Genomic DNA, 16,478 nt, shown 5'->3' with positions numbered 1-16,478 from the left:
GGAAAGTTTTCAGATTCGACAATAATGTAGGCCTGATAGGGGGGAAAAGTTTCCAGTTTTCAGTGGCTTCTCTGGAAACTTTTTGGTGGGGACGCTCTAAAAATATGGTAATGCCTGTCGACGCAAGAAAGCGGAGCGGTTTGATTTTTGAGTGGGGCAAACTTTTTTTCTTTTTTTTTTTAATCATCACTGACTCGCTTTAAAATGGAGAGAATATTTAAATAGATAAATTAGGAAGAAGTAGCATAAATATGGAATACTGGAAATAATTATAATGTTAGTAGTGTTATTCTTATCTTATAATATATATTGTAATTAAAAAAACAATAACTACACAAAGAATTTATGTAAAAATTAATTATACTTTGTGAAAAAAAAAATTGTCAGGACTAGGTGAAATATCATACTTAAGTAAAAAAAATTATTTAGATAAGCATATCAATTTTTTTGGCATTATATAATTTTTCTAAATAATATTTCTGTATATTGGTGTAACTACTATTATTTTTTCCTATAAATGCCCTAAAATAAAAATACCTATATGTTTAAATAATAAATCATTAGAATAGAGGTTGTTCTATTTTATTAATATGTTCCAAAAAATTAAGGTGCTGCTTTGCAGATGAAAAAAATATAAATTCTTTTCACTACCTTAAAGTGTAAAATATGACGTCAAAAGTGTCACCTTGCGAGCGTTATTTTTGGTTTTATTGTCGTCTTATTCAAAATATGTTAGCATTCCTAATTTTGTCATTTAATTTCGTTGTTGTTATCTTGTATTAATATAATTTTCTGTCCTTATTTTTTTTAACTATACTTGCCTAATTTTTCAATATTTTTTAAATAACTGAGGTCCTATTGTGTCGATTAAAGAAAATTACAATTCTATTAACTATTTCTAAGTGTCCCAAAAGTAGTAAAAATTTCTGAATTGCGTGCAATATGTTAAAATTAAGTAATTTTTTATGAATTTATTACTTGTTGAATAAATCAGGTAAAGATCACGATTTTTTTATTTTAGTGTTTAATTTTGTATAGGCTTTATTCACCTGAAATAACGATTTTTTTAATTAAGAATTAAATAATTTAAAAAAAATAGTTCTTTTAGTTAGACAGAAAGAAAAATATAAAATATCAGATAGTTACCTAATTTTTGCTTATTACCATTCTGTATTTAGGATTTATTTAATGTAAAATTACCTGAAAGAAACGCTGCTTTTTAAAAAGTAAAACCGCCTTATTATTGACCTAAAACCTTACCCTTTATAAAAAAACAATTACTACTACTATTAATAATATTTTTAAGATAAATCCCCAATAAACCTTATTACACGTTTTGTAATATAATAAATATAATTTGTACTCATATATTCCGTATAAATGGTGTCAAACCTACATCTAAAACACCTCTTTCAAAAGGGTCAATAAAAATTTTTGTTCAATTTTTAACAATTTTTAACTGAGATCAATCAAATAAACGTCAATCCTATGAGTGACCTAAGTGTTACAAACCTGGTCAAAAGTGTCAACTTGCGCCCATTATTTGTAGTTTTATACTCATTTTATTCGAAATTTATAAGTATTTTCGATTTTCTCATTACTAATTTACATAATTAGATTTTTTTTTCCTTCTTTTTTAAATTTTACTTAAGTAGTTTTATAATATTTTCCAAATAATTGAAATCTCATTTTGTAAATAAAATAAAACTTCAGACCTATTAGCTACCTCTAAATGTTACAAACTTGAACAAAAGGGTCAACTTGCGAGCGTTACTCTCAGATTTATTGTTGTCTTATTCACTTGTTAGCATTCTCGATTTTCTTATTTAACTTCTTTATTAGTATTTTCAATATTTGCATTTATTGTCTCCTTTTTTTAAAAAAATATTAAAGTAGTTTTTTTGTATTTTCCAGAAAATCAAAATCGCATTTTGAAAATGAATCAAAACTGTAATCCTCACTGCCTCTAAATGTTACAATTGTGGATAAAATTGTCAACTTACGTTGTCTTATTGGATATTTGTTAGCATTCTTGATTTTCTTGTTTAACTGCCTTATTAGTATTTTACATTATTAAAATTTATTGTATTATTTTTTTTAAATTTTACTTATGTACATTTTTATTATTTTCCTGGCAAATAAGCTCCTATTTTGTAAATGAACAAAAACGTCAATACAATGTTTCATTTTTTCATCATTTTCTTATTGAGTTTACACGTCACGATTTTTTTTGCTCTACTGTTCAACTTTATTCAATAATAAATTATAATATGTATAAGATATATATAATTTGTTTATATAGGCCTTATTTACCTCTAATAATGATTTTTTTACAATGATTTTTGTAAAGTCTACGATTATTACAAATATTATTATTATTTTTCTAATAATTGACCAAGAACCTCAATACATGAAGAATAATTCAATTACTATAATTTTTATATATATGCCCTCAAAACTAAAACATCATTTTCTTTTAATTAAAGATAAAAGAAAATTTTTTTTTTTTTTTTATTCGGAGTTGAGAGAGCATTTTCGATTTTTTTGTTTAACCTTCTTATTGTTATTTTACCTTATTAGCTTTTTGTCCTTTTATCTAAATTTTATTTAAGTAGTTTTATAATATTTTTTAGATAATTGAAATATCATTTCGTAGATGAAACAAAACTTTACTCCTATTAAATACCTCTAAATCTTACAAGCGTCGATAAAAGTGTTAATATGCGAGCGTTACTCTTAGATTTATTGTTGTCTTGTTAGAAATTTGTTAGCATTCTCGATTTTTTAGTTTAACTTTCTTATTGTTTTTTTACAATAATATAATTGTTTGTCCTTTTTTTTCTAAAGTCTACTTACCTATTTTTTACATATTTATCAGGCATTTAAGATCCTATTTAATAGGTAAAGGAAAACGTTTGTCCTATTAGTTACCTCTAAGTATTCCAAAGGGGGTTCAAAATTTAAAATTTCGTTGATATTTTCAGTCATAATTTCATATTTGGGTTTAAAGATTCATTTATTCACGTAAACGTCACTTATTTAATTTGTATTTATTTATTTGCCTATAATTTATATGATTCTTTTAATTTAGGTTTAAATGAGATCTAAAAAATTAATTATTTTAGTTCAGTTAGTAGGATTATATCAAATATTGCTGTCAAATAGTTGCTTGGTCTTTATTTAGTAATTTTTCTGAATCTAGGATTCATATTATATATAGCTTCCTAATAGAAATTCTGGCTTATAATTAGCTTCAATCCTTAATAGTATTATTTTATTTATTAATGGCCTAACTTAACATCTGTAATTTACGATTACTACTACTATTATTAATATATTTCTTGTAAATGCTTTCAAACCTAAATCAGAAATACCTGTTTCTTTAAATAAAAGGTGATAAAAATAAACTGTTTTTTATTACTTTCTTGGTAATTGGGGTTAGTGCCTGTTAATATTGTTAACAAAATGCGATCAACTAATTCTAAAAGCCAAAATTGTTATCTTAGGGGCATTATTTTCAAACTTATTATTGTTTTATTAGAAAATTGTTAAATTTCTTGATTTTCGTCTTTAACTTGTTTATTGTTCTTGTACTTTAGTATTTTTATCTATCATATTTTAAGCGTAACTTACATACTATAAATAAAATCTGTTTAAGTATCGTTGACAATATGATATCATTGATAATTATTGTTCAAATTTTGAAATACCGCTAAAGTGAATCGTTCTGTACCGTTCCAACTTTCATTAAAGCGCCTTCCAAGGAAGCGAGTTCCCGGCGGACTAATTTTTCATCAGAATTATAAATTGTTTTGCCAAATTTACGGCGTTCCATGATAAAATTAAATATTAACTTACGAGGGAAGAATAATTAGAAAAGTCTTCGCGACTCTATCCGAAATTTATTTCTCCGGATCTCTCTAATTAAACATCTCGGGCCCCCGGAACTTTGTTTTTGCCGTTTTCTTTTTCGACATTTTCGGCATTCCGGGCTAAAACTTTTTTATTTGTAATTTTTCTTAAAGTATTTTCGCGTGTAAAAGCTCCCCGTACCGTCGAAGTTTATAAAAATATGCGCTTTGAGAACCAGCCCTCCCTTTACAGACAGAAAATACAATAAAAGCTTCGTAAAGTAAACTAACCTCGAGAAAGCACTATAAATCATTCTAAAGGGTTGGGATTATACCGTGTTACAGTTGGCTCATTTAAATTTAAACTCCTGCTCTAGAAACTTTGTCGGTCTGCTTGCATTTGCGATATTGCGAACTACATTATGCCGATTTGGATATATGTTGGTTCTAAATCTCGTGTTTATCTTATTGTTATTCAAAAACCTTGGGTTTAATTAGGTGAAATATAATAAAAGCGACTTCAACAGCCTGTTAAAATAAAGTGTTACCCAAACTTTATTTCTGAAATTTGTCTTAATCGACAAAATGCAGCGAGCGAGGGCGCAGCGACCGGATCCCTTAGGAGAGCAAACAGAATTCGAAGGACTTTGAATTTAAATGAGTGAATGCTACACCGAGTAATGCATTAGAAATGCACCCGGAAATGATTTGTAATGCTTGATCGAGGACTTTTTACTCTCGACGTCGTTTTATAGGTCTATAACTTCGACTTTAAGTCCATTAAAATAATTGATTTTATGAATGAAATAGTATTTTACGAGTCGTGCATTTCAATTTGCTCGGGTCGCGATATGGCAGCCCTATTAATAAGGGTTTTAAGTGTGCTGTAGGCAAATTGTTATAAAATATGTGGGAGGTATAGAAAATTGAAAAAAAATATATTAAAAGTAGTTTAAATAAATTAGTTGGGGATCAAGCATAAAAAATTTACCTAAGAACTAAACAAATATTATATAAAAATACTACTATATATACAAAATTTAGAAAATATAATAAGATACTAAAATTTATTATGGAGCATTAAAATCTATAAGATTTTAACACAAGTTTTCATAGTATTCAAATTTTCGTGAAGCATTTGTTAGTAACAAGATTTATTTAAATATTATAAAAAATTATTCAGTAGCTGCAAAACAGATGTATTTACAAGGAAACTTGCAATGACCCTTTTTGTAAAGAAACTCATCAACTTTCATATAAATTTAAAATCTATGAAATCCTTTTAATAATTTCTCAAATAATTAGATTTTTTAAGGCCTTTGGCAGTGTTAATATTTTTTGATCTATTAAAAAACTACTCAATAACTCCACGACAGTTGTATTAACAAGCAAAAGTTTATCTCTATTGCACTCATTGCTTTATAAAAAAAAAGTCTCCAAATGACATTTTAATTCAAATTTAGTTATTAAAAAAGGTATACTTAAGGCTTTTTTTTTATTTATTAAAATATAGTGGTTTAGACAAAGATAAACTCAAATATGGCCCTAGATTTTTTTTGCTCTATAAAAAAAATGCCTCCAAATGGAATTCTATTTTAAATTTATTCATAAAATATAAAATATTTAAGGCTTTTGTCTTTTCTTTTATTTTTTAAGTTATAGTGAATTAGACAAAAATAAACTAAAATACAGCTCAGGATATCTTTTAATTCGATAGACAATAGAATTTAGTACTTTAAAAAATAAGATGTTTTTATAAAAATTGACACATTTAAAATAAATATATACCCGTCTTTATACGATACATGGCTGTGAGCATAAGTTAATCTTTGTCCTATTTATTGATTTATAAAAAAACGCTTCTAAATAATATTTTAATTTAAACTTATTATTCCAATAAAAAATATTTAAGAATTTTGTTTTTTTTAGATATAGTGAGTTAGACAAGTGGCCCTGGATATTTTTCTGTAATTTAATAAATGCTATTACATATGACCTTTAAAAAAAAGTTTTTTTTTCTTAAAAATATACACAACTGAAATAATGATTTACCCATCTCTCTCTGACACATCGTTGTTGCCATACGTTCATTTCTGTGCGCTCTATAAAAAAACGCATTCGAATTTTTTAATCAAATAAAAAATATTTAAGGCTTTTATTCTTTAAGATATAGTGAGTCAGACAAAGATAAACTAAACTACGGCTCTGGATTTTTTTAATTTGATAAACGCTATTACATATTACATTCCTTTAAAAATAAGGTGTTTTTTGAAAATTGACACATTTAAAATAAAGATATACCCGTCTCTGTCGGACACATGGCTGTGAGCATAAGTTTATCTCTGTCCTACTTATTGCTTTGTTAAAAACGCCTCTTAATTACATTTTAATTCCACTTTATTATTAAAATAAAAAATATTTAAAGCTATTGTTTTTTTTAAGATATATTAAGCTAGACAAAGATTAACCAAAATACGGCCCTGGATATTATTTATAATTTAATAAATGCTATTATGTATCCCATTTAAAAATAATATTTTTTTTATGAAAATAGGCACACCTAAAATAATGATATACCCGTCTCTGTCTAACACATTGCTGTGAGCTTGAGCTTACTTTTGTCGCACTCATTGCTCTATAAGAAAACACCTTCACATAACCCCTTATTTTAAATTTAATAATCAAAAAAAAAAAATTATCTTTGTCACACTTATTGCTCTATAAAAAAGCGCCTTCAAATAAAATTTTAATTCAAATTTATTAATCACTTAAAAAAATTTTAAGTTTTTTATTTTAAATTTTTTAACTTATAGTGAGCTAGACAAAGATAAAATCAAATAATGATTTTCTTTGTGATTCAATAAACGCCATTACATATAATGTTTAAAACAATATTTTTTTTTAAATATAGACATAAATAAAATATTGATATACCGCTCTCTGTCCGACACATTGTTGTTCCTATAAATTCATCTCATGGATTTTTTTTCTATTTCAATAAACGCTATCACATATGACGTTTAAAATAATATGTTTGACATACGGTCACCGACCATGGCGGAGACCGGAGGTGCATCACGCGAGTGTCACCGTTCTACGTGTTACAAGTGTAAACAAGGTTTTGATGATATTAAGGGAATTATCGAATGTACGGAGTGTAACGAGTTTTTCCATGGAAAGTGTGAAAGTGTTGATCTAAGAGGATTCCACTTAAAAAAAACAAGTTGGAAATGTAAAACATGTACTGACAGTAGCAACAGACCCGAGAGATCGAGGAAAAGAAGCCGAGTTGAGGATCTATGCATCGACCAAAACTTGATAGATCATATGAATTGTACCTTAGACCTATTAGTGAGTAAAACTAATGCACTTAATGAAAAAGTTGATATACTGTTGGCTGAAAACATCAGCCTTAAAGAAGAAATTGCATATTTAAAAAGTATGCAAGTAAAAAATAATATTGTTGAAAAACGGGTGTCTGAGAAAGCCTCATATGCATCGGTCACCCAAAGTAAGGTCTTAGTTGTTAACCAGAAGGGCGCGATTCCAAAGGATATTAAAAAAATAAAGGAAGATTTAAAAACAAAAGTAAATCCAACAGACATCGGAATCGGTGTAACACTGGGGAGAGCAACAAAGAAAGGTGGATTAATCTTAAACTGTGGCACGGAAAAAGAAATTACCAATATCCAATCAGAAATTCAAAGCAAACTTGGTGAAAGTTATAGTGTTGATAGACCCAAAATGTTACAAAGACGTATTAAAGTGGTAGGTGTAAATGAAAATGAAAATGTGAATAGTGACAGTGATATAATAACAAAGGTAATAAAGCAAAATGATTTAAATAATAGTTCAAAAAATTTTAATATGAGGGTAATACGGCGAACAAATATTGTTAGAAATAGATTTAATTTAATATTTGAGGTGGATGAAAATACATACAGTTTGATTATAGGAAAAGAAAGAATCAATATAGGATGGAATCGCTGTCCTGTGTTTGATGAATATGGCATTATTATGTGTTACAAGTGTTGTCAATATGGTCATGTTAGTAAAGACTGCACACAAAGCAAAGTTTGTCCAAAATGTAGTGAAAATCATGACAGTAAAGAATGTAATAGTACTCTTGTTAAATGTTCAAATTGTATGTTGTCGAATAAAAAATATGGCTTGTCTCTTAATATTAATCATGTGGTTTGGGATAGAACTAATTGTGAAACTCTTAAAAGAATCGAAAATATTCAAAAGGGTAAATTTATTAAATAGCAATTAGATTCTGAAATCTTAGGTTCAAGTATTATATATTTTAATTGCCAGGGATACTTAAATAATAAGGATAATATTAATGTATTTGTAAGTGATTGGCAGCCTCAGCTTTTGCTTTTATCCGAAACTCATGTTTGTGCAGATATTGATTTGTGTGAGTTGAATGTCGATGGTTACCATATTGAACAGTGCTTGACAGATAATAAAAGAACTGGTGGAGTCATGGCAATAATAAGAAGTGATCTCAAATATAAATTAAAATATATACAGTGTGTTCAAAGTTATGTATGGTGTCTATCGCTAGAATTTTCAATATCAAGAGTCAAATATCTTTGTACTGTTTTATATCATCCACCTCAAACTGAAAATGCAAAGTTTGTGGATTTTTTTAATGATTATCTTGATCAGGTTAGTGCGTTTGAGGGTGTCAACATTATTGTAGGAGACTTTAATTTTGATTTACTTAAACCTTCGTTTTATGGTGAAAAAATTCTATCTTCCATATACTCAAATGGTTTTTCTCAAATTGTTGACTCCCCTACTCGAATCACAGATAGAAGTCAGACATTAATTGATTATATTGTGACCAATAATGCGAATTTGTCATTTAAGGTTCATTTAACACCCAAGATAAGTGATCATTGTATTCTGGCTGTACATCCTGCTCTGAAAATAAATGAAAACCGTGATGTGATTATTAATCGTAGGTGTATGAAGAGCTACAATGTAAACCAACTCCATGATTATCTTTATGATACTGAATGGACAAATAATAGTGCGGATGTGAATATTTTGGCAAGTATTTTTGTTGATAGTATCACAAATATATTAAATTCTATGTGCCCAAATAAAACCATTGTTCTAAAACAGAAATATTTGCAAAAAGATTGGATTACTTTTGATATCCGTGAGAGAATGAATGTAAGAGATAAGTTATATGTTAGGGCTGTTGTAGAAAAAGATGATGGAGTATGGAGGGAATACAAAAGAGTACGAAACTTAATTGTTAATCAAATTAAAAATGAAAAAGATAAATATTTTAGAGAAGTTATTGATGAAAATAAAAAAAATCCGCGTGAAATGTGGAAAAACCTCAAAAAGTTACTTCCTGGAAAAAATATTTTATTGCCAAACGAAATTAAATTTGATGACCAAATGATTTCAAATGAATTTCAAATTGCAACAAAGTTAAATAAATATTTTATAAATAGTATAATTGATATTATCAATAGTATTCCAAACCATTCTCTCTCTTATGACACCTTTGTCAATCCCCCTAATATTCAATATCCAGAGTTCTCAAATTTTAAAGAAATATCCCTAACTCAATTAAAGATAATTCTGAAAAGCATGAAGAATGTCGGAGGCGGAGAAAATGGAATTTCAAAAAAGGTTTTGTGTGACGTATGTAGTGTGGCTGGAAATCGACTTTTAAATATAGTAAATACATCACTCTCAAGCGGAGTATTTCCAGAGGCTTGGAAAGTGTCAACAATAATCCCTGTACCAAAAGTACTAAATACTATTTCCCACAATGAGTTTAGACCAATAAATACTGTGGAGGTTTATGAGAAAGTGTTAGAAATTGCTGTAAAAGAACAACTACAAGAATACTGTGATTCTAACGACATTTTCGTGATAAATCAATCAGGTTTTCGTGAGCGTCACTCATGTGAATCTGCTGTAATTAATATATGCGATACCTTCTTAAAAGAACTGGATAAGGGCAACTTTGTTCTGGCTGTGTTTCTCGATTTTAAGAGAGCATTCGAGACTGTAAATAGAGCTAATCTGTTGAAAAAAATGGAAAAGATGGGTATTAAACATAAAGTTTTAATGTGGTTTAAATCTTACTTACAAAACAGGTCACAAAAAGTCAAGTTTAAAAACAGTGTGTCAGAATTACTAATAAATGAATATGGAGTACCTCAGGGAACTGTTTTAGGTCCCCTGTTATTTCTGTTATATATTAATGATATCGTCAATGTTATAAGTGGTTGTAAAATAGAGCTTTTTGCTGACGACACTATGATTTATTTAATCGGGAGGGATCTAAATGAAATGCAAATAATTCTTAATAATGATTTATCTAATTTATTTAAATGGCTTTGCAGTAATAGTCTTTGTTTAAATACATCAAAATCGAAATTTTGTTTATTTGGGAAAAAGAGCAAATTAATGCACATCAATGTGAAAGATATTAACATTGTGGTAAATAATGAAAAGATAAAATATGAGAGTCAAATTAAATACTTGGGAGTAATATTTGATTGTAACTTAAATTTTTATGCACACGTTGATTACATAACTAGAAAATTTTCCAAAAAAATTGGTTTTATTGCTAGAGTAGGAAAACAATTATCAATGGCTACAAAACTATTACTGTATAATAGCATTGCAGCTCCGCATCTTGAATTTTGCTCAACAATTTTATACAATTTACCAAACTTTAAAATTGAACAGTTACAGCTTGTACAGAACAGGGCAATGAGAACTATTTTGAAATGCAATAGATATACCCCAATCGTAATGATGCATAACGTTCTGAATATGTTGTCTGTTAAACAAAAAATTATGTTTAGCATCTATGTTTTTTTGTATAAAGTTAAAAATAATATGTTACCACCATATATTTGTAAGAAGGTGAAGTTTTTTAGAGATGTTCATCATTATCAAACTCGAAACTGTAACAATTTCATACTAATCGATAGGTGTAACTCTAACCAGATGTTAAATTCTGTCCTACAGAGAGGCTTACAAGATTTTAATAGATTACCAACCAGCATAAGAGACTGTGATTCTGTAAATAATTTTAAAAGGCTGGTTAGGGCACATATATTGTCCTAGGATTTTTGTTACCTTTACCTAATTGTTTTTTTATTTTCATTTTGTTTATCTCTTATAATATGTTGTTTAGGATCACTATTTTAGTTTAACACTTATTTTAAGTTTAATTTAAGTATATGGCTTGAATTATTATAGTAAATATATGTGCAGATAAATATTGTAGTGAAGCGAGAACAATGATGAGGTGTTTGTGGTTGGCAGAAGAGCTGTGTTTGTTATCCATGGAACAACCGGGATTTGACATGGTCTCTCCAAAAAAACCAGGACACCCTGTATTCGATCAATTTCACCAGCCCATAGGTAATTAACCTCATGACCGAGATTCACCTATTGGCGTAACATTTTATGGTTATTTGCGAGCACTGCAAATTTTGATTACATCAATTGTTTTGTTTAGATCCACATGTTAATAGTAACCTCAAGTGCATATGTATATTATATTTTTTACACAATAAGCGTATATGGATTAATTTATAAGGGTATATTAATAATATTATTGTAAAGTTAGTAAGAGCGCTTTAGGTTTATGTATGTGGTAATTTTTAAAAAATTTCTGAACCAGTTTTGGTGGCGGGGTGCTTAGGTCGCCGACATAGCAATGTTTAGACGGACCGGAATATTGCGGTATTCCTTGGATTAACCGGGATGCTGCTGTTCCTGGTAAAACCGGGGCGTTGCAAGTGTCGGGGATCGGGATACCCAGCATTTGTCATTTATTGCTTATTTATATATGTACTCTTGCTGACTAAATATGTTGTTGAATTAGCTTTATGAACATTATTGATATATGTATCTTTATTTATTTATTTATTTTTTTTTTTTTTGGGAAATTTGTTGTTTTTGTATGTAGCTATTTATGCTAAATAAAGATTATTATTATTATTATTATTATTTTTTTATAAAAATAAGCACAATTTAAATAATGATATGTCTGTCTCTCTCTGACACATGCTTGTTTATCTTTGTCACACTCGTTTTTTTGTGAAAAAACGCTGACAAATGATTTATTATCAATATTAAATGTAATTTTTTTTCTTAGTTATTTTAATAATAATATTATAATGATTAACACTTTTAATTGCCACGCTGGATTTTTTAGAAAAAAAATTAATAAAACTGTGATTTTCTTACACTCATAGATATAATTAACATACACCTATACCCTTTAATACCACTTAATTAAAGCACAAAAAACATCTATTAATAAGCCCTAAACACTTAACCCAAAAAGTTACCACTACTTTTAGTACAATTTGAAATAATTTCAAATAATCCTTATCATATTCCAACGACTTGTTATGGTATCGTTATGTTATTCTAATGTAACAAACTAAAATAACCATCTTTGTCCCATACATTGGTATTGCCATAAGGTTGTCTCTATCAAGTTTACGTGTCGAAAAAAAACTGATTTGAAAAATGATATGTGACATGGCAGTTTTGTTATAAAAAAAATTTCGAGTTTTCGAAAAAAATGAGTGAGACAAATACACACTTATGGTAAATAAAATGCTTCAAACAGAGATGGGTATATATTTGTAAGAATAATTTTTTTTGGGTAGGAACATTGTATAAACTCCACTGATAAGGTCTAGTTACTTGAATAATATAGAAACCTTTTCGTCTACTTTATATCTTTATACATAATCTTAATAAGCGATTTAAATATAATTTTTTAATAAAACCTGTTAATAGTGATTACACAGCCTCATTGCTTGAGTTTTTTAACCTAAAACAAGTTGTCTTTGATCCCAAAACGATAAGTAGAATTAGTTTAACTTAAATTGACATTATATGTGTTGGTAAGCAAGTAAATCAGGTACTTTGGATATGCTCAATTTGATGGATCCTAGAAGTGCATACAGAGTAGTTGATATTAATGTTCCTATAATAGGTAATATGGCTCTAATCTATAGAGATTTAAAAAACTGTAATAAGAGGCAATTTGAGTTAGACGTACAACATATAAATTACGAATCTATTTTCCAGCAAACATTTTTAAATGATAAAGACTGACTCTTTTCAGTAGTAATTTTAATTAAATCTTCCTTAAACATTTTTCTCAAATTAATATTTATTTATCTCTATATCTTTTTTTTAGATAATTTAATTAGGTACATTAAAGGAAAGGGCAATACTAACAAAAAAAAAACTGTGAAAACAATCTTAGTAAAGAAATGCATGTGCTGTTACATGAATCTAAAACCATAAGCATCCATCTGTGTTTTCAAAATATTTAGATTTTCTTAAAGCCTTTGACAGTATCGAGATTTCCATTATTAGTCCAATATATTTATAAAGCGTTTAAGGATAACCTAGAGCAAAAATTAACCAAAAAAACCACATACACCAACATGACGTTCAAAATCCTCTTTATCCGACTTTTACAATCTCTCGTTGCCCTCTACTTTACAGTTTCAGTTAAACGTGGAGCTTTATTTTGTTTTATAGTTATTTTCCATTTTGTGTCCAGAGAGAGTCTCCATTGTCTCCCCGCTGCGCACGAAGCTTACCAAGGATTAATTGAATCTGTTTTTAACATGTTTACATGTATTGTCCACGTTGTGGAAATTAATGGAGTTTAAATGGAGAAGTCATTTCGTTTTGCAGAACTATAGATAACGTTGTGCAAATTTAATAAGAAAACCTTCAAGGGAATTAATCAAGGTTTGACCCTACTTGCCGAAACTCGATCGGCGAGAGTGGCGTTATGGAAACCTCAAGATACGCCCCGGAACGTGCCCTCGCCTTAAATGCCAACGTAAAGTGCGTTAAAGTGAGTGAGCCCACGTTAAAATCCATCACGCAACCTAAGAGACAAAGTTGACACTTTCGAGTTGTAAGCCCATTGTTAAAATCCCCGTATATCTTGTAAATATTCAAATTGTCGTTTTTCGTGGGGCATTTTCGTTAAGATCGCGGAGAAGAGGGACTAAAATTCGCAATATGAATGGGCCAAGTTTTAGAGCGACGAGAATGCGGGGACGCTTTTAAGTAATTGCCCGACATGCTGTTTAATAATAGAATTACAAATCATAAAACAGGCTTTGTTAGCTGCTGTGAGAACAGTCGTTTTATTATTTTCATCACTTTAACTTGTATTTTGTACTATGAAGTTTCATTAATTATTATGATTTATACATAAGACATTTTTTTAATTAATTAAACTTTGATCTCAAAATTCTTTAAGGAGTGCCTGTTTTTATAATAAATTATTATTAATTAAACGATTTTTAGGCCTGTTTAAATTTGAATTTTTAAAAAAGTTTTTTTTCAATTATGCATCAAATAATATATTTTGTTTCTTATTATATATATATATTATATATTTACTAAATTCTAATAGTTTAGAAAATGTCGCCCAATAAAAATATTGATATTGGTCATGATTAAGAAGGTTTTAGCAACCGGAAACTGGTTAGACTTTAATGGTATAAATTATTTAATTAAGCACTGTTTTTAAAATGCACATCCTGCAACCAGTGGATAAATTTTCTTATAAACTTTAAAAATTTAAATTTTTTATAAAATATTTTGGGATTTAGAACCTAATAAAGAAAATGTCTACTTTTTTAATTTAAAATTACCAAAATATACAGGGATGTGATTTAATAACAAATAAATTAAGTAAGAGGAGAAGTATTTTTTTAAAACTTCGAACATATATCTCATATATATATTTCACTTATATTTACTAGTATAAATAACTTATGAACGCTAAAAACGTAATAGATTTTATATATTATACTTAGAATAAAAAACACTTTTTTGTAGTAAAGTAACATTTTCTTTACATTTCTTATAACTTTAATCCTCTATATAACTTATCATAAGTTTCTCATTTGCTTTGGTAAAATGTAAATTTAAGCTCAATCCAAGTAATATAAATTTGAAATTTACATTGATATTTTTTAGAGGTATCTCGATTATTTTTTCTATTCTAATACATGTGTTATGTATATGTAAAATTTATATATTATAGGTGCAGTCTATAATTTAAAAAAAAATAGAATAGGAATTACAACTGTCTGAAAAAATAGGAAATATATTTTTTTTAATTCCGGTCTTTTTTAAGTACTAATTATTATTTTAAAAGCAGTTTTTAATGTTTTGTATAATTTTTAAAATCCTTAGATTAGAAATAGTGACTATTATTTGTAAAAAATTTTTTAAGCCTAGATTTTTCGAAGAGATGTATTGTCTTTACCTTAAGACCGAATATTTTTGTTTATATTAAATAAAAATTTCTGTTTTTATGTCTAAATGACTTAACACAATCCGATTAATGATTATGAATCTTCAACTAAATTCTATTTTTTTAGAATTAACTAGATGTATAATTTTTACATAATTAGTGTTTAAACAACATTATGCAGAGTCATGCGGGACGCGAATTTCCAATCAATTTAAGTTTAAGTAAATAAATATATGGAAGCATCCCTATTGCTCATTAAAATACAGTTATTATTTTTTAGGTCCTTAGGTCCTGCATATAATTCGTTAATGTATTCGTTACATTGTATTTTTTTTTATTAATAAATAATGAAAAACACAAGGTAAATACTAAAATTTTAGCTGCAGTACTACCAGTGATATGTTTATGACTAACAACCGTTTATTATATGACAAAATTCAAGAAAATATATGACGATTTTTTGAAATTCATGATACAACGTTTCAACTTTTAAAAATCATTAATATATTTGTTTGTCTTAAAGGCATCATAATATAATATACATTTTTTATTAAAATTTTTACAAAGTTTGCCTTAAAAAAGTTTATAATATGCAATGTCAGTTTTTAAAGTAATGAAACGAAAAAAGGAGTCATAAAATGTCGTTCTTACTTCAGAATGTTTAATAAAAATAATTAAATACTTTTAAATCTTCAAACGGTATTTTATTAAGTATAAGGGTCTAAATTTCTCTTTTTTCATAAATTTATTTACTTAAAACTCAATTTCCTTAAGAATTCGTGTTTTTAATCATTCTGCACGGTAATGTTTAAACACTAATTCGATGAAAAATTATACACCTAATTTATGATAAATATATATTTATATAAAGGGGTTTTCAAGATATATAAGTCCACTGGCCATGATATTCTTGAGATCTCCTAATTTGTCGACCTCTGCAAAACCGGAATTTAATTTTTTTAAATATAGATTGGTAAATAAAATTAATAAATAAAATAAGGCTAAATACCTTTTTTTATTTATTAAAATCCTAAATTAATAAATAACTCCTATTCGAAAAACATTTTTGAAACAAATTTGTGAAAGCTGGATGAACCATTTTGTATAAATTTATTGTTTTTTTTTTGTTCAAAAATTTGGACAAGTAAATATAATGTAAAAATCCAGGATTATTTATGATATAGATATTGACTTCTTATAACTATTAGGTCCAAATTTCTGGTATAAAAAGTATTTGCATACTATATCTTACGTATATATCTGGCACAATTTGTCAGAAGGTATTAGATTAAAATTCGAAATTGCTCGTTTCAGTAACT

At 27.5% G+C, this 16,478-nt stretch overlaps 1 protein-coding gene across 1 annotated transcript; it reads left to right on the top strand.

The window, feature by feature from the left end:
• The first annotated feature begins 6,905 nt into the window (after positions 1-6,905).
• LOC126743294 (uncharacterized) lies at positions 6,906-13,717 on the top strand. Its single transcript, XM_050450324.1, has 3 exons — positions 6,906-7,673; positions 9,453-9,893; positions 13,619-13,717. The coding sequence occupies exons 1-3, from the start codon at positions 6,906-6,908 to the stop codon at positions 13,715-13,717; spliced, it is 1,308 nt and encodes a 435-aa protein (XP_050306281.1).
• The last annotated feature ends 2,761 nt before the right edge of the window (positions 13,718-16,478 follow it).

This window comes from Anthonomus grandis, chromosome 12, assembly GCF_022605725.1.
Source record: "Anthonomus grandis grandis chromosome 12, icAntGran1.3, whole genome shotgun sequence".
NCBI classification, from domain to species: Eukaryota; Metazoa; Arthropoda; class Insecta; order Coleoptera; family Curculionidae; genus Anthonomus; species Anthonomus grandis.
This window is presented reverse-complemented; position numbering and strand designations above follow the sequence as displayed.